This window comes from Alosa sapidissima, chromosome 1 (assembly GCF_018492685.1).
Source record: "Alosa sapidissima isolate fAloSap1 chromosome 1, fAloSap1.pri, whole genome shotgun sequence".
NCBI lineage: Eukaryota > Metazoa > Chordata > Actinopteri > Clupeiformes > Clupeidae > Alosa > Alosa sapidissima.
Window position 1 is genome coordinate 41834657 of NC_055957.1, and position 18837 is coordinate 41853493.

The window sequence follows — 18837 nt, forward strand, 5'->3', positions numbered from 1 at the left end:
TAATTAAATCATTTAATTCAATAGTGTTGAAATATTGAGCTAAATGGCAGTATTGTCTCACAGGTATGATTCTGCTGAGATGGTGTGTGCAGTCTTTTGGGAGAGCGTTTACTCTGACATGCTTGTCTACATCCTCTGTGCATTCTCTATCTGCGTCTTCCCCCCCTTTCTGCTGATGTTGATATGCTCTCTCCTGTCTGCAGCTGGTTATGGGGAAAAAGGCAACAAGTATGTGGTACTTATTTATTATCAGGCTATATATATTTTTATCACATTGATGGCCTTCACCCTTTTCGTAACTTCGCCTCTCTTTCTCACTCTTGCTCGATAGCCGTGATGATCTCTCTTCTGTGGCACCTCTACTGGTTGTTTTTTACCTGCTATGCTACACTCCATTTGCTGTCTCCGAGGTAAGACAAGTACAAATGTGATGTCAATATGCTGTCTTAATATAAGTCTTAATGAACAGTACATGTTCAGCAGACCTTAAATAGTCAATTTAAATATGGGCACTTTGTTATTCATTTGCTAAGCCCACTAACTCAAAGGAGTTTAGTCACCGTCAATGCGGGTGTGATGATCTATGACGGTTGTCTGCACAGCAGAATATAAGCCCTATTTACAATTATGCACTGACTTTGTCAGAAAGCTGAAAAAACTTGAAGTCTAGTTTGAAGCTTGAATTATCAGTATAATGACTACAACACCAATTCACCTCTCAGTTGATACTGCTTGGAAGATTGGACATGTCCCCCTCACCTGAATGGCTGCGGACGGTATCATCTGTGCTGGCTTACATGGATTGTGGTTTGAATCCCATTCTTTACTGTATCAATCAAGACTTTCGGCAGGCGCTGCTTGCTCTGCTGTGGACTAGTCGGAGGTTGAGACTGTCTGAGCCTGAGCTGACAAGAATTACCAAACTAGACATGTGATTGTTACAAACACACTGCTGTAGGCTATGTAGGCCTGCAATTAGATTGTGTCAAAAATTCAACAAGGAGAGATAATAACAACTTTGTCTGAAAATATTCTTTTAATGGCTTGTCCAAAATAAATGAACTAACAAACTGCTGCTTTGACAAAGTGTTTTTCCGCCATAGGCTATCTACAATGTCAGCATGATGTAAGCCATTTATCTAGGCTATGCCCTTTTCTGTCCTTTTTGATTGAGGCAGGTAAGAAAACAGAAGCTAAAATGGAATTGAAGAATGTCACATATTTTTGACCAAAAGTGTCCGGTAAGATTTTGAAACAACCAGTGCTGTGCCAGACTAAGATCGCAAAGTTTCAACACGACGAACCCGCTGCATGACAGTACTGCAAGCACTAGGTAGCGCAATGAAGTTGCGTTTCCGTGACTTCTTTGAATCCTGGCGCCTGTAAATACAGCAACAGAGACATGACACGCCAAAGCAGCCTCAAATCCTAGGTCGTGAAATAGTGCTAGTGTGTAGCTAAGGATGGAAATGGACTCGGCGAGCAGCACATATCGTGGACTCCAACCGTGCTGTGTAAAATGAGCCCAGATCGGAACCCACGCGAAAATGGGTAGTGTAAACCACTGGTCCAGAACAGCCGGGGTCCGTGACAAAGACGAAAGACGAATCCATTGTACAGGTCCATACAAAATGGCCATTAGGGCAAACACGTCTTTGAAATAGCATTCCTTGCTGTCGCGAGGTTGTATGTGTTTAAGGAGCCAAAAAGTGCCCATGATTATGTACCCCAAGTTGACCAGGCAGTTAAACGGCATAGCCAGAAAAGCAGGGAGCCATTCAACTCTTTTCTCTGCGTAGTGATCATAGCTCAGATCCACCAGAACGTTGTCAAATAATGCACTGTTCGCTAAAACGATGCACAGGCCAAATGGAATCAAGACGTGGCAAACTGCTGCGCGCACCATTGTAATCACATCTGATATTGGTCTATATGTGAATCAAGAGGCTGAAATTGCTTCATAAAGTTCCTTTATGTGAGAGGCAAACGAGGACAAAGTTCACTTCCTGAAACAAAGTCATAGGGCTACAGCGTCGCCAAAGAATGAATGCGTAGCAAGATAGGTCGTCCTAGTAGGGAGAGGGAGTTAAAGGAACCATATGTAAGATTGTGGCCAAAACTGGTACTGCAATGACTTTCAAATTACTGTAGAGCGGTGTATCCCCCCCCCCCGACTGGCAGAGCTGGCAACCCAGATGCCGAAACACTACTGACTTTGTGATTAGTAGATAGGTGGAGGGTGGCGCATCAGGCCAAAACATAACATGACAACATCAACATCAGTTGAGGGCTGCAACTTCACTTTTTAAATGACAATATCCTGGCCGGACTACTGTTGTCAGTGATAAAGGTATTTGAAATGAAAATGATTTCTATAATGTCTAGTGACATATCAGGGCCATTTTATGATTAAATGAAATACATTTCTTACATACGGTTCCTTTAAGTCATTTAGAGACGAATGACCGCGTCGCAGGAAGTGCATCATAATAAAGGGACGCCAGACCCTCTTGTAACAGCTGTACTCAGTGATACTGCAGACTCGTAAAATTAGTTAGAAAATAAGGCAGAAAAACTACAAGTTTCCTCATGCTGCTTCCTTATGTTGGAATGTGCAAAAATGTACAAACAATCAACAGGATGCCTTCTTGTATGTGATTTCTGCAACAGTGATACTGCAAACGTGTTGATAGCCTATTGCTGATTTATATCCTGTAGCCTAAAGCATGTCACACAGTAGCCTAGCCTACAGAAAACTAGGCTATGTGATGTGATATAATGATAACTTGTATGCCTACAATGGTTTATTAAACATCATAGTCATTTATTTAGTCAGTCATCATGTTCATGTTAATGAATAGGAAGGACACCTAAACGATAGCCATAAACCAAAATTTCGCGCAGTATCTGCCGTGAGTCCCTATGCGTGAATCACAAGCTCCTTCCAGCTGACTCATATGTCAATAAATTTAACAACCCTGATGCATTGCTGAGATACTTTGAGTGCCTCAAACACACAGGCTTATAAAAATAACAGGTTATTGCAGTTTTGACAATCCCTACTCCTAGTGAAACAGGTGGCAGAGTGAAACTGCCAGGGGAAGAGGGGAGGTGTTTGGGCAGCCAATGGTAAGATGATATAGCTGAGGTTAAGAATGCTGAGAAGAAATAAGCCATCAGAAGTGCACGGATACAAGCAGTGAGACAGAACCTCAATGGACACCCATAAATCAGAGGTAGGTTTGCTGAGACACTGAAATGTAATTTAGGCCTACTGAAAGACTGGATATAAATGAATGTTTGAATGTAAGTTATTGAATGTATTGAGCGGTAAAACATTGGCATAACCAGAACTATTGAGAGATAAGTAAAATTTTAATCATTTTTGTAATTCTTTTGCTTTAACTTCAGGTTGATAGCATAGAGGATTCAGCCACAGCGTCAAAAGGCTCTTTACTCCAGTCGATGCTTCAAAGACTGAGGAAAGATGAACCTTCCCGGAGTCTTGGTCTTAGATCCCCAGGGGGTTGCCTGGCAGAGGAAAGTACTGGGGGTGATAATGATCTGCAGGAATCAAGCAGGAAGTTCAACACTCATTTATCAGCTAAAAAACAGGGGAATGTCAAATATTCACCAAATGCAATTCCCAAATGGGAACGCAGACAGTTGTTTCTCCATCCCTATGCGCTGGGCATGTTGGGAAGCTCCAAGCAGGAGAGTGAAAATGAAGACCACCAACTAGGTGAGAGAGAAGAGCAGCTGCATGGTTGGAAGAGCAAGCCAAGCTTTCAAACATCACTTACTGTGTCAGAGACACAAGAAAGGAAGTCTTCCTTCGAAATTCCGATCATGTCAGATAATGAGGATTCATCACACAATCAAGACACTCAACTTTCTAACATTTCACCGCAAATAAAGAAAAGTTCTGGAACTGTAGAGTCAGTCTTAGGAAATGCCCATTCACAGGACGTAATGACGGAGTACAATGCAATCTCCAGAGAGAACACAGACAGTGAAGCATATGAGGACGTGCTTCCTCTATCCAGCATGGTGGAGTCTCTCACTCAGAACATTGACAAGACACTGCCTGACCCACCTTCTGTGCATACTCACAACACACTTATCTCAAATCCATTATGCTACAGGGTAAGGAAAGTAAAACTGTCTATGGATACTCCAACCAAGACAAAAAGTAGTTTGATAACATCAACACAAACATGTACAAGGAGTGGTGACCAACTACCAAATACTCTCATAAATGAGGATCAGAGTTTGGATCTAAGAATGGACTGTGAAGACATGCACAATAGCTACAGTACCGATACTGCCCAGGACCCCTCATTAAAAAGGGATGCAACTGGATCAACAGGGTCAAACACCTCCCTGGGGAAGGTGTCAGACAAGGGAAGGAACACTGCTGATAGGAAGACAAATATTACTGAGAAACTGAAGGAAAAGTGGAGAGAGAAAGGTGAAAGGAAGCAAGGGAGTGGAAGTGGGCAAGACAAGGAGGTGAGTGGCAGCAAATGCATTTATTTAGTATAATTACATGAACATTTCACATTGTTATACTGTTATAATGGGTCTACATTAATCAGTTTATGTAGTAAATGTAAACATGTAAAATATAAACAACCTCTGTATATTGAACTAGTCTCTCTATTTGGAACCGGATCCTCTGCTTGTGGAAGAGGCCATGGTCAGTCCTACCAGCTTTTATGAGGAACAAGGACTCAGTGAGAATAAAACATGTTTACAAAGGTGAGAAAAACATGTTAGAACACTAATGTCAACTGCCTAATATACACTACAGGCCACCAGATGTAGGCCTACGTTGAAACTATGTTTAAAATAATAGTAGTTTAAAATAGATAATTGTTGACATTAAAGCGTCAACAAAAAAAAAACTCTCGCCAAAATGCAACTTAGGGTCTTTTTGTGAATGTACCCATGTCAAACTTTCATTTAAAAGCATAATTATGTTGGAAACGGTACTTTTAAGCTTGATCGCATTGTAGTTTTTGGGTCAAATGCCTTTTTGAATGGGAGTCATAAGGGCACTAATATTTTGATGCATGATCGCATCCAAATCCCTGTTTTTAAAACACTATGAAGGCTTGACACAACATGAAACTTTGATCGAAGTATCACCAGTGTCTCTACACATGAACTTGAGCATTGAGGACATTGTTTGTGTATACATAGTTTACTAAAAAGAAAGGTTTTGGATCAATAGTAGTGCCCCTACGACTCCCATTCAAAAGGCCATTTGACCCGAAAACGACAATACAGACAAGCTTAGAAGCTTCCGACGTAATTATGCTTTTAAACGAAAGTTTGACTCGGGTACATTCACAAAAAGACCCTAGATTGCATTTTGGCGAGAGTTACACTTTAAGTGCTGTTGAGACACGTGAAACATGCAGATCAGACAGAAGTGGCTAAATCACCAAATGCTGTATCCCTCAAGGGCTCCCTCCCACTAACATAGGGCCTACATGCTTGTATTGTTGCCGTTCCATCTTAAAGGAGAGCTCGATGTGATTTTTCACATAAATCTCCGTTTCTCCAGGTCACCGAGTACTGTCAGTATGAAATAAAGAACGGTCAGTTTTACCTATAGCCATGCAGCTATAGCGCCACACTCTGGGGGCATGTTCATGAGCCTCCATGTTCATGCCCCCAGAGTGTAGTGTTATAGCTCCCTGGCTCCTTCAGCTGTTGGCTTTAGCAACTCGAGCTAGCTAGGCAAAAACGATTGTTTTGGAGCTTTCGTACTGACAGTACTCGGTGCCCAATTCACTGCCCAATTCTAACATATACCTATGCATAGATAGGCTAAGGTGGGATTTTATCAAGCTAAACAATATTTGTACCATCATCCTTTTTTTGTACCTACATCCTTTTTCACTAAAGATTCTTAGTCTGTTGGTCTATACTGATAAGGCATTCCATGTAAGTGAAACTCAACATCTCTTCTTAATTTTGGCAGGAGCTTTACGCTTTGTGATTTTAAGCTGGATCTAGGTTCCATGAACTTGATGGACGAAATGTTTACAGGAGATGAGTGGTCAAAATACCTACCAGTCCAAGAGTGCCCATCCCAGGAAGAGGACATTGACCAATCACAGACTAGCAGTGTTCATACTTGTGATGACAATGAAATGTCGGTGACTGACAACCTAGATCATCATGGCTTAAGGTCAAAGAGTGATTCTGGAAGTGCCCATTCTTGTGAGAATATTGACAAAAAGGGAATTATAATAGAAGGAGACCAACATGATCCAGGAGTGGAATCCAATATATATATTTATGCCATACCAACAGAGAAAACGGACAAACCACCAGAAAATAAGACCAATCCCAGCAGTAATCAAGAGGAATCAGAAGACAATTATGACTATGTGGAATACATGTTTCCCATGCCCCCATACTGGAAGAACTCTAAACCTCTCCCTTCCCTGGACTTCTCTGTCATAAGGGTAAGGAACAAAAAAATCTTACCTCAAATTTTGTAGTTTTACAACATATCTACACTAACAAAAGAAGGGATAATTAAAAGTATGGTAATAAACAATACATAATAAGCATGAGAACATTTTCTGTGTTCAAAACAACACGCAAATTGAAAGACACTGTTCAATGGTAGGGCTCGGTTGAGCGATATGACCTTTACATCACTTGCATGAACACTGTTTGTAATGTTGCCCCCTGCATTATAGTCACAAGAACTACTGGACAATAGTATGCTGAAGACTCGAATCAGCTTGGGAAAAAAGAGAAAACATCGGCCACCGGGCAAAAAAAAGAAAGGTGAGATATGTGATATGTGAGGGAGAACATCCATGTCACAGTAGTAACTAAACACTCATATGCTATTCTCACTCACTGTCCTCGCTCTCTCTCTTTCTTGGCAGAGAAACCGAGTTCTACGTTCTACAACATCCCTTCCTCTGTGCTCCAACCACCCCAGCAGCTGCCTTCTTCCCACTCCCCCTCCCCTCAACCCACCGTCTTCCCCAGCTCAGTGTTCTACACCCACCCCTCATTAACTGACAGCCAAGAGAGCACGTCATCGCAAACACTGGGATCTGTGGCTGAGAAGGTAATCATTCAGTCATTTCTGTACTTTTGGCTCAGACACACCTGTTCGTTATTGTCACTATACATCTTTGTCGCCCCTCTCTTTCAGACAAAGCCCAAATGGAAGGGCTTCTTTCCTAAGACAAAGGGAAAGTCAAAGCATTGATCTTCCTCTGTCTTCCTTCACAAAAGTGGAATGATCTGGGGAAACATGACTGTCCATCCAATAGGAAAAATAGAAGAGTGTATAAAGTGTACAAAAATGTACTGGTGGATAAAGGATACATACTGTAGGAATACATAATACACACACACACACACACACATAGAAAACGAGAGGTATAAAACAAAGCATTTTCACTAGGGCTGTCAAAATAACTGATTAATTTCGATTAATTAATTTGAGAAAAAATAACTGATTAAAAAAAATAACACAGATTAATTGATTCTGTATGACCTTTGACCCCGATCCGTTGTAGTCAGTAACCATTAGACTGTAAAAAGAAGGAGAGAGAAGAAAATGTGCTGCCTAGATCATTGATTGGAATATTTATACTATTCAAAAACGGCCTGATGGTGTTGATAAAAATAAAGTGTTGATTAAAATAAAGTCCTCTAGCCTAGAAATCTAGACGCACCCTAGCGGCAGCAAATTACATTTGCTTCCAGGGCTAGTCTAGCAACTCTCCGTTGGCTTGTGAGCTCGAAAAATTAAACTTCTATCAGGCCAATCAAATTGTGTATAGAGTCGTTAGGCGGGCTTAACATGATGATTGATGGCAGAGTTGCAACGGTTTGGCTTGAATTACCTGCTCCCTGAACTAGCCAACTAGCTCCGCTGGTGGGAAAACGCATGGGACTCATAGCGCTGTCCTATTGCGTGCAGAGGGAATTTGAAAGACAACTGATTATCCCGCCCCTCGGACTGAGCACTGCGAACGGTGAGTACCCAGACCCTACATTTTAATGTGGGTCTGGCTCGTCAGGCTAAAAGTCCTCTGCAATGTATGTGATAAAAAAAACTTCTTCCCGAAGCACTTTTGAATTTATTTCCTCAGCATATTAGGTCATATCATAGATTATTATGGCCATTATTAAAATAATAATAAAAGAGTTTTGAACTTGTCACTAATGCTGATTATTCAATGATTCATTTGAATTTAAATATTTAAAATACTTTCACAGCAAAAATCATATATGCGATTAATTTAGATGAATTAATCACAGAGTATGTAATTAATTAGATTCATTTTTTTAATCAATTGACAGCCATAATTTTCACATATTTGAATTACAAAATGTGTTTTGTTCAAATGTACTGTATATGTCAGTAAAACATTAAACTAAAAGCAGGAAGCCTTTGCTTTTCACATGACCAAAATGGTTCAAAGATAAATTTGTATATGTTGCATGGCTTCATACAAATAACAAACACATCTTTTGAATGTATCTGTCCAATAACACGCCTTACACGCAAATTAAAGGTGGAATCAGCTATTTTAATCCACAATACTTTTGCAGTTCTCAACCACAGCAATCAACATACACTTTGTATAATAACGTAGTGTACACTAAAAAAAATGATGTAGTAATCTAATGTAAAAAAAACTGAACAAGGAAGCATCCAATAACCAGGACAAGAGCCTGTGTGAAGATGCTGACTACATTTTCCCTGTTTTAGGACACTGTTTTTAATTCAATGCACTTTTGCACATGTTCTTATCTGCATGTTAGCTGACTAACTGTCTGCAGGTGTTTGTGTAAATTTGTTAATTGGGCGACACCCACTCTGGTGCCTTACAAAAGGTCCAGGATTTTGGTGTGTGGAGGCAGATTGATGTAGATGTGCAAATTGTATATGTAACAGCCATTTTAAAACAGTTTGTTAAAAAAAAAAAGACTGTTTTCTACAAACAAATAGCTGGACAGTGTTTAATCTTTTAAAAATGCAAGATGAAGGTAGCCTGGGTGTTCCCATGCTGCCTTGCGCGCGATTTGATTCACGCTGCTAAGGCAGCCTGGAAACTACCGCCCTAATTTTTGCCTCAGATAGGGAACCAATCACAGAACGGGGGGAAAGCAAGACGATGATGAGCTATGCACAGACGCATTTGATAGACATCCGTGGCACCCAATAAACGGATCTGGGTATTTTTTTCAAATACGAGAAAATGAACGTTTGGTTCCCAGACCACGTCTCATTGAGAAGTGGTGGCGCTAGCCAGGCTAAAATGAAGGTCCATATTTTTCACATTTGGTGGCAGTGGTGGGATTATCCCTCTAGTTGTGTGGAGGGGACCCACATTTCAATTAATTTGGAATATGAAGGTGTACTGCGGAGAAGGGGATGGCAGGCTGATGAAGAGACCTGCTGGGGAAAGAGATCACTGGAGAAGTTGCACTGCTGTCCGGTTGGGTTGGCCTATGCCTGAAGGAGGAATAGCTTGGAAACTCCTTGTTGCTGACGTGAGCCTTGTGGGGAGCTATTGCCAAGCCTGGCAGAGCAGTAGTGGCTGAAGATTTCCTGAACATATCCAGTGGCAGACTGGCCTGTGGCCTTGGGAGTAGGCCGGTGCTCAGAGAGCCTGTTATCTGCTGGGACTGCAGAGGGCTGAGCGATGTGGCAGGCAGTCTGGAGGCCTGGATGAGGAAGTTTCAGATGGGCTATGTATGCTATAAAGAGTGCAGTGTTGAGCCAAGAAGGAGTGATCTTGGAATGAAGACTGGCAGTCACCTGATAGACTTTTTGAATTGATGTTTTAAGCAACTGTTGACTTGCACATTCTGTTTTTTTTTTTTTTACGCTTCAAACTGTGTTTGTAAGCTTAAAAGAAGGGGAAGGTAATGTGAAGATGCTGACTACATCTTCCCTGTTTTAGGACACTGTTTTTAATTCAATGCACTTTTGCACATGTTCTTGTCTGCATGTTAGCTGACTAATTGTCTGCAGGTGTTTGTGTAAATTTGTTAATTGGGCGACACCCACTCTGGTGCCTTACAAAAGGTCCAGGATTTTGGTGTGTGGGGGCAGACTGATGTAGATGTGCAAATTGTATATGTAACAGCCATTTTAAAACAGTTTGTTAAAAAAAAGACTGTTTTCTACAAACAAATAGCTGGACAGTGTTTAATCTTTTAAAAATGCAAGATGAAGGTCCATATTTTTCACAGCCTGCCTGTCAGCACTGACTGCTAGCCAGAGCAGTCAAAGTTTGTGGGGAGAAACTTGAGCGAGAACAGAATGGATGCATTATGTTTCAAAATATTAACATTTACCAATGTCTATACAGTTTATTGATTGGACTTGAGTGGTAATCATAGTTACAGTCAAGCATGCCAGCAATAACTTTTAATAGGCATTGCTAATTAACCAGTGAGAATGTAGAGCATGCTATTTTGTTAAATGCTACCGTCCAAAAGATCGGACAATGGCTATTCTATGTAATCTTATGATACATTATATACCTTTAATGACACTATCAATGGTCTCAAACAAAAATGTAAAATATTTTTGTGGGCATTCACAAACCAATAATTTTAAATTTCTTTATTGCTATAGTGGACAAGTAAATGGGCAAACAAACAAATATTTTTCACACTCTATGCTAATTTAAGACTGAAATACTACATACATTTTTTTGTATTGTTCTTTTGATCTGTTAAGCAAACCGCCCCAAGGAAAAATCCCCAGAGTCATTTGAGTCCTTTTCATCCAGCCTGATGGTCAACTGACTTTGCTCTCTGGTCCGATACATGCCATCTATGGAGGCAGACCTCTCAACTTCAGCCTCTGTAATCTATGGTTGGGATGGGGTGCAGATAATGGTCAGCATGGGCATGAAAATAAATGATATGGAGAAAATAAGTGATACACATAATGTAAATGCCCACTTAATAATATTTAACATTGTGTTTTACAAGTTACAAGTTCCTAACAACATTGCACAAGGACATACCTCTTCAAATTTTTTGGCCTTGTATTGGTCAGCTCCCTTCAGGAAGTTTAGGAGAATGATGTCACAGAGTACAGTTCCCTGGTAAATTAAAGGTAATAAAATAAAGCACATTTTACTTTAATTTGACAGGACACATCTGCACATTTCACTTTAATTTGATTGGACAGGTCTGATTGTAATGCATGATCATGTTGTTATGTTGGTAAGAAAGAGGAAGATAGTACATACCACACCCACAGACGTGAAGGCTGCAACCATGTTAATAAGAGTAGGGATCATGTCGAACTTCCCTGCCTTCAAAAACCATCATACAAAGTCATGAGTTAACACAGATTTATGAATAGCTATAAAACATGCATGCACACAGATCCACACAAACACAAGCACACATAAGTAGCCTACACACATACAGTACACACATACAGTACACACACACATGCACGGTGCCTTCAATATGACTCACATTTCCATTAACTATCACATCAAATCGAATGGCATAGGCTTTATATAAAGTGCGGTGCTCTGTTCCATTCTCCGTCTTGTAGTACTTGGCAAACCTGAAGAATACAGAAAAAAAACTATCTTGAAGGATGAGGTTTTGCTGATTGACCAAAGAAGCATTTAGTGCATTAACCTTGTGTAATAGAATACTGATTCATTTGTTCGATATAGTACTTACAGGGAACAAGCTTTTAGATTTAGTATTGCTTGGTGAGCTATTATTTTAACAGCCTGTTTAAATGAATGAACTTGTCATTAGTTGTTGAAAGTGTTTTAATGGACATTCAGTTTCAGAAACATCTCTAAGTTTTACTGCAGTGCAAACATTTATTTCACCTTATCTGTCACGCTATATCTAAGTCTAAGAGCTATTCCAAATTTCAGCTTGAGTCTCATTTGTATATGCACAAATCCATGATATTGTAAAGAAATGCCTAAACCCATTTCATAGTTATCGTTAGATATAGATATAGTGTAACCAAAGCAACCAGTTCCAAACATTCATGACATACTGTGAGATCTCTGTGAGAATGATTTTAATTGCTATCTGAAGAAGTGAAGGTGTGTTTGAAAAAGACCTAGAGCAGCACCTGAAATTGTATCCGGGAGACACATTATTCTGTTGTGACACAGCATCTAGACGGGTGAAGGAGTATGTAGGGTTGCATTCATCTTCAGACTTGTCCAAGTCACAGACCCAGCCAATCTTTATTCCAATCACCCCTCCCTTAGACAGAGAGAGAGAGAGAGAGAGATGGGAAAAGAGGAAGAGAGTAAAGGACAGATGGGAAAGGCACGGAGGTTAAAGACATATGTGGTGGAATGAAATGACATGTAATGGAAGGGGAAAGAACAGTATGAGAGATGAGAATAGAAGTGACTCTAACTTTGTCGGCCAGAATGGAGAGGTTCTGTTGGGCAAATCGAAGCACATCACCCACTTTGAATATGGGACAGTATCTCTGGTGAACTGGATCAAAATTACACGATTTAATGTACTTGTCGGTAATGTTGAGCAAGATATTACCCCTGAGGAATGAGCAATAGAGAAAGAATGGTGAAGATAGAAAGAAAGAAAGAAAGAAAACATGCTTATGTCAAGACAATGGCATTTATGTTAATGATGGAAAACATGGTGATGTTCTGAATTGTGATTTTGTGTTATTAATGTTATATTAAGATAAAATAATCTAGCTGGTATTGTTTTTAATATGATGAGACTTACTTTGTGCTTTCTCGTAAGATCATTTTGACTTAATTGAATAAAAGTTTGACTTATTATTGTCATATCAAAACAAATTTGCTTAACGCACTGGCAGCCAAATTTACTTGTTTTAACTATTTTACTAATGATTTACCTTAATATAAGATTAATAACACTTGGTTAGGGGTCATTCCACGTCAATTCAACCAGGGCCCACGCACTTAGGTCTCAAAAAAATCTGAAAAAATTACCAGGTGTACCTATGTTACCCAGGAGACACACTGTAAAATTACTTTTATGTAAGATCAATACTTTCCAAGATACAGACAGTTTTACGGGGGGAGGGGGGTGTCGATTTTGTTCGGCCTCTTTTCTGAAAATGAGAACCAAAATTATTTTTCAGACTTGTGAGGTCTGCTGTTCAGACCCTGAAGGGATTTATTTTCTGTTCATTGCTTTTTGTGAGAATGTTTCTACTTATCTCAGTAAGGAAAATAAATCAAGAGCCTATGTTGAGTACAAATATGTCTTCTGAAGGCCTAAACAGAGCCCAGCCAAAAACTCCAATAAAATTTTGATCAACTTTGAGGGACAGCTATGACCATGCAGGATCAACCAGACCAAAAGTGACGATTTTGCAACATACTATTCCTATTTATGTACCAGCATGCAAAATTTGAGCCTCCTACATGGTTTAGTTCTTGCGCTGTGGCCTTGTGAACTTTGACAAAAAAAAGAGGCCGAACAAAATCGACACCCCCCTCCCCCTGTAAAACTGGCTGTATCTTGGAAAGTATTGATCTTACATAAGATAAATTTTACAGTGTGTCTCCTGGGTAACATAGGTACACCTGGTAATTTTTTCAGAATTTTTTGAGACCTAAGTGCGTGGGCTCTGGTTGAATTGACGTGGAATGACCCTTAGATAAGCAGTTTGTACAGTTTATGGGAGGCACTAACTTGGTAAAGTTGAAAAGGGGAAAGCGAATGCTGTTCTTGATGAAGATTGTAAAATTTTCCACCTCCATCATGGGTGTCCTGTGATAGAGACATACACAATGTTATTCCCTGGCCCAAAGTGGTGCTCACGTAGTGTAGGAATGCATGCACATATATATATATATATGGCTGCTGGCTACCTTGTCTTAGCTGAATTACTGAAGCTAAGCGGGTGTGGGCCTGGTTAGTACTTGGATGGGAGACCTCCTTGGAAAACTAGGTTGCTGCTGGAAGTGGTGTTGGTGGGTGGCCAGTAGGTGGCACTCTTCCCTCTGGCCAAAAAAAAAAAAAAAGATCGATCCCAATGCCCCAGTGCTGTGACGGGGACACTGCACTGTAGGAGATGCCGTCCTTCGGATGAGACGTTAAACCGAGGTCCTGACTCACTGTGGTCATTAAAAATCCCATGGCACTTATCGTAAAGAGTAGGGGGTTCCCCGGTTCCCCGGTGTCCTGGCTAAATTCCCAATCTGGCCCCCTAATCATCCCCCACTGTAATTGGCTCATTCACTCCCTCACTCTCCACCTCAAGCTGGTGTGTGGTGAGCGTTCTGGCGCATAATGGCTGCCGTGCATCACCCAGGTGGGTGCTACACATTGGTGGTGGCTACTAGTGAGGTCCCCCCATCCATGTGTTGTAAAGCGACCTTGGGTACCATGAAAGGCGCTATATAAGTCGAAGGTATTATTATTATATATATATATTCCGCACCTGTTGAAATATATACATGCATGTATACATGTATATATTTCAACAGGTGCCGAATATTAAGCGATGCAAAAGAAAACAGGAGAAAAGGTACCCACACACTGTCTTTCATGCTCCCAGTGCAGTTTAATCGGTACAACATTTCGACCGCTCAGGTCTTCGATGTACCTGATGAAGACCTGAGCGGTCAAAACATTGTACCGTTTAAACGGCACTGCATGTAAAACAGTGTTCAGATAACTTTTCTCTTGTTTTCAAAGTGGCGCTATGACATGTCACCATTCCTATGAACCATTCCAGCTTCCCATCTTAATCTTACTTTATACATTTATGACATGCATAGCATCAACTGCTGAAATGAATAGGGGTGGTGCCTCATCATTCTCTCCAGTTCAATGCACTCAATAACATTGAAACAATAAAACAGAAAATCCAATAACAACATTGGATAGCACAGTATAATATCACTGGGTAGTTCACAGTTATCTTCTTTCTACTGTGGTCATTATATCTGTGTACAACCAGAATCAGGAATTGCTTTGAAAGACATTCAATTGAATGAATGAAGGTATTCAAACTATTCAGGGAGATTAGTTGATTACACAGATGGTCATGGTCAGTCAGAATAATAGATGGACTAAAGATAAATGAACAAATAATGTGTTGACCAGGTAGGAGTGGGACATATGAACATATAACATATAAAGATTAGTAAGGAGACAGACACAGACAGAAGCTCAGATGAGCAGACTCACATTTTGACCTCATCATTCTCAGCAGGACACCAGCCTTTGATCTCACAGGATTTGTTCTTTCCATTGAAGGGCACACACTTGCCGGTCAACACACCTGGCAGAACAAAAAGATAATCTGATTTTCCTTTCTTCCTTTCTTTACTTTATACGTCTCTTTCTATTCAAACAGTAATGAGTAACCTTATCACCTTTTATCCCAAAACACAAACACTAAACATTGTGATTATCCTGTACTGAGCAAAAGTTGTTGGATTTATTCAAGCAAGAGTTATCCAAATTTATGTGTTACATGAAACTCCCACAAAGAGCTCAGGGAAGAGTGAATATGACAATCCATGGCAGAAAGAGAGAGAGAGTGAGAGTGTGTGCAAGATACAAGTGCAAGTGCAAGATATGATCAGAGGGAAGAGTGGGTTACTGAACTCTTGAAGAAGAAAGAACCCTTGTTTAACCCTCAGTAGAGGTTGGAACTGATGTTCCATTTTTCATCAAAGAGAGAAAACAGTAAAAGATGAAAAAGGGTTGAAATTGTCTCACCATTACTGGGCGACCTTACATTTTGGCACATTTCATCATTGCTGCAGATATATTTTCGTTCTTTGGGGGACATAAACTGTGGGGACAGAGTTGGGAGGACATCAAAGATGAAACATCCATATGAGCAAAGGATGCTAAAATAAACTGAAATGTTAGTGATTCAGTTACTGTCTGTAAACACTAAATCTACAGTAAAATTCACAGCTTTCACAGTTCTCCTATAGTTTTTACAATGTTCTCACTAATTATGTCACAATGCAACTGATGGTGTGTCAATATTTGAAATATATATAAAAATGTTTTATAATGAAAAAAAATATAAAGATATTTCATTTCCCATTTATTCATGCAAAGCATGTTGATATGTGGGTCATTGACAATGTGTTTTTATAATAATCTTTAAAAATGGACAGAATACATTTTTTGAAGTTGGAAGAGTTTTTAAGAGTGTTTAAACAAGTAATTTTTTTTCTCAAATACAGTTTTAGACTATATTTGCAATTTCATCACCCAAATGTCAGGTGGCGCAACCAAAAGTTTCTAAAAAAAAAAAGGCCCAAAAAAGCCCTTTTTGGAAAGTATGAGAGTGTCCACAGTGCTTAACAGATTATTATTTTGTAGTTGACCTTGGTATTAAAAGTAACTTATGAATATGTTATTATAGAGGGGTATTTTGGTACATTTTCAACAATTTCTTCCCTTTAATCTATTATTTCTTGGTTTAAATTGGTATTTTACCTGCACCACCTGACGATACAGTTGCGCCAGCTGACTTTTGCTAATTTCAAATTATGCAGGCATCTTCTTGGACATCTATATAACCAAACCTTTTCACTTTTCTAAAGGATATGAAAGACATTAATCAGAAGCACAAAACCCGTTGCCATTGACAGCGGTGATTACTTTGCCGGTGGTTATATAGATTTAACAGACCTCCGAACGTTGGGAAGGCCCATTCATGTGAATGGAACTTTCTGCAGCACTCTGAAGAGCCGTGTAATAAATTAAAATAACTTTTTCTTAGTTTTATATTGGTTGTAACACCTGACCATGTAAACTGTATGATATGCACATTTCGAGACAAATGTTTTTTTTACATTTTCCAAACAGTTTAAGAGCTATTAAACTAGTAATCATTGTTTATTTGAAAGGTCTATTTTAAAAATTATAACCCCATGTGTATTTATAATTTCCTTACCTTTTAAATTCTATAGTATACTTTTCACATTAATTAATTTGCTCGGACGGTTGTGCCACCTGACATTTTGGGGGTTTGAGATGACAAAACATAAAATATATATAATTTTTATGATAAATAAAAACTATGCTTGTTATGAATCATTTAAAATGATTTTAAACTGAAGTATTGGACTCGGACACTGAAATCATGTCACATCATTGACCCATATATGTGTGTGTCGGTCTGCTGTTCCAGCTGTGTGTGTAAGCGCACCTGTGGGCACTGGCCCTGCACCTGGTTCTCTGTGGTTATGAGCTTGGTGATGAGACAGAATACAGAGGCCCCCTGGGAGGAGACAGAGCCAATCCATGTCATTTCATATCAGAATCAGTCAATCCATGTCATTTACATCAATCAGATCAAAACCAGTCAATCCATGTCATTTTCATTAATCAGATCAGTATCAGCCAATCCATGTCATCTACATAAATCAGACCAGAATCAGTCAATCCATGCCATTTACATCAATCAGGTCAGGCAACTCTTATTCATACGCATCCACACAGTTCCATCTGGTTTTCTGTCTGCATGCCCACGCTACATTAAACATGGTACTTTTACCAGAAAGTGGTGGTGTCATGGTTACAATCAATACATATTTAGCCTCATTATGCGAGGATTATTCATGAAACACATTCATGTCATGAAACACAAAGGACTTGAGGTATGAGAAGCAGAGTGTTTCAGCGCTGTATTACCTGAGTTGGGGTGACATAGTCTGCAACATCCATAATGTGGTTATTGTACATGCCAAAGCCCTTCACCTTGGTCATGACAGATGACTCAATGGCTGAGTCTCTTGTTTGGTAAGCCTTCTCATGCATAAACACCCAACTGAGAGGATAAATCAAATAGATTGGGTTTGAGAGAGACAAATAAGAGACAATAAGTAGAACGTTTATGGTGAAACACTAAACAAGAAATCCTTTCTATTATTAAGGACACGCCAATTTTCAACTTAAATAAATAATTGGAAATCAGTATACAATACATCCCAGACCAAATATTTGTATGATGCATTTCTCAAACACAAATAAAAGCACATGCTTCTGGTACTGACCCGATGAAATAGGTGATGATGAGGAGCTGGACGACACGGTTGATGATGCCAATAGTCCAGCTCTTGACCACCACAGACTTGGTGGTCTCGTAGGTGAAGAAGTCTTTGACACAGCTCCCTATCATCCTGAGATTAGTGCTGGGGAGAGGGTTGTCTGCCGTCCTCTTGTGAATGGTCTGTCCAAGTGTGTGTGTGTGTGTGTGTGTGTGAGAGAAAGAATATCTACAAAATACCCTCACAGTGCTTTTTGTCCAATCCCCTGACTGTCTCTGTAGATCACTCAAAACTCTCCAAAGTAGTATATTTCCATTTTGAATTCCATGCCCAGGAAGGTTAAGAACAAGATATCCCAACAAGTCATGAGAAGCATTTGTTATTGCCTGCACTCCCTTTCTGTTTCTCTCTTTCTCTTTATCTAACAATTTCTCCACCCTCTTCCATGTTCTCCTCCTCTTCCTTTCCCATCTAAATAGTACCCTCCCCTTTCTTAATGACTCTACCCAGTACAACAGTGACACTTACCAACCTTATGCATGTCATCTAAAAAAACCAACAACATACATAATTGTAAATCAAATCTCCACTTGTGCCCATTACAGAATGAAATTTCACACAAATCTGATGCCACTCAACACGACCGCCTCCTTCAACCTCTCCTCTCCAAAATGCCTCCTCAAACTGTATGTTACATCTAAGTCGTTATTCCAGTTAACTAATGGACATGCTATGTAGAAGGGAAGCAGTGACAAGCCGTAACTAATGACTCTGTCCCAGGGGCCACATGTGGACCTGT

At 39.8% G+C, this 18837-nt stretch overlaps 4 protein-coding genes across 7 annotated transcripts in view; 2 read left to right on the plus strand and 2 right to left on the minus strand.

Annotated features, from left to right (window-relative positions):
* The window catches only part of si:dkey-9i23.8 (type-1 angiotensin II receptor A), a 30581-nt gene extending 29510 nt beyond the window's left edge, over nucleotides 1-1071 (plus strand). For all 3 annotated transcript variants that reach the window (XM_042102995.1, XM_042102987.1, XM_042103001.1), the window contains exons 6-8: nucleotides 64-228; nucleotides 332-410; nucleotides 723-1071. In XM_042102995.1, the coding sequence (XP_041958929.1) occupies nucleotides 64-228; nucleotides 332-410; nucleotides 723-935 (457 nt within the window). In that variant the 3' untranslated portion in view covers nucleotides 936-1071. The remainder of the gene's footprint in view (nucleotides 1-63; nucleotides 229-331; nucleotides 411-722) is intronic.
* On the minus strand, nucleotides 1018-2030 carry tmem187 (transmembrane protein 187). Its single transcript, XM_042103034.1, has one exon. It carries the CDS (start codon nucleotides 1904-1906, stop codon nucleotides 1145-1147), a length of 762 nt encoding a protein of 253 aa, XP_041958968.1. The 5' UTR covers nucleotides 1907-2030; the 3' UTR covers nucleotides 1018-1144.
* A 940-nt stretch (nucleotides 2031-2970) lies between these two features.
* Nucleotides 2971-18832, plus strand: si:dkey-9i23.6. Of its 2 annotated transcripts, none has more exons than XM_042102967.1 (7): nucleotides 2971-3236; nucleotides 3412-4512; nucleotides 4655-4761; nucleotides 5993-6482; nucleotides 6723-6813; nucleotides 6918-7105; nucleotides 18644-18832. In XM_042102967.1, exons 1-7 carry the CDS (start codon nucleotides 3216-3218, stop codon nucleotides 18737-18739), a joined length of 2094 nt encoding a protein of 697 aa, XP_041958901.1. In that variant the 5' UTR covers nucleotides 2971-3215; the 3' UTR covers nucleotides 18740-18832. The 2 variants fall into 2 exon arrangements, with proteins under 2 accessions (XP_041958901.1, XP_041958902.1); XM_042102968.1 differs by lacking the exon at nucleotides 18644-18832 and adding an exon at nucleotides 7193-7448 and having other exon boundaries at nucleotides 2979-3236.
* Nucleotides 10616-18630, minus strand: p2rx3b (purinergic receptor P2X, ligand-gated ion channel, 3b). The gene is made up of 12 exons (XM_042102974.1): nucleotides 18045-18630; nucleotides 17683-17818; nucleotides 17198-17269; nucleotides 15745-15820; nucleotides 15208-15301; nucleotides 13705-13782; nucleotides 12428-12569; nucleotides 12131-12267; nucleotides 11503-11596; nucleotides 11268-11333; nucleotides 11040-11117; nucleotides 10616-10880 (listed from the first exon to the last, which is right to left on the minus strand). Exons 1-12 carry the CDS (start codon nucleotides 18167-18169, stop codon nucleotides 10743-10745), a joined length of 1236 nt encoding a protein of 411 aa, XP_041958908.1. The 5' UTR covers nucleotides 18170-18630; the 3' UTR covers nucleotides 10616-10742.
* Nucleotides 18833-18837: the final 5 nt, after the last annotated feature.

Bases quoted from the DNA above. Each gene is read 5' to 3' on its own strand.
- p2rx3b (XM_042102974.1), bottom strand. From the start codon at position 18,169: ATGATAGGGAGCTGTGTCAAAGACTTCTTCACCTACGAGACCACCAAG. The intron at 13,783-15,207 runs GTGAGTCTGCTC...TCTCTATCACAG, and splicing joins GAGAATGATGAGGTCAAAAT to GACACCCATGATGGAGGTGG. The intron at 10,881-11,039 runs GTATGTCCTTGT...TCCCAACCATAG, and splicing joins AGGCCAAAAAATTTGAAGAG to ATTACAGAGGCTGAAGTTGA.
- si:dkey-9i23.6 (XM_042102967.1), top strand. From the start codon at position 3,216: ATGGACACCCATAAATCAGAG. The intron at 3,237-3,411 runs GTAGGTTTGCTG...CTTTAACTTCAG, and splicing joins TGGACACCCATAAATCAGAG to GTTGATAGCATAGAGGATTC. The intron at 6,814-6,917 runs GTGAGATATGTG...CTTTCTTGGCAG, and splicing joins ACCGGGCAAAAAAAAGAAAG to AGAAACCGAGTTCTACGTTC.
- tmem187 (XM_042103034.1), bottom strand. From the start codon at position 1,906: ATGGTGCGCGCAGCAGTTTGCCACGTCTTGATTCCATTTGGCCTGTGC.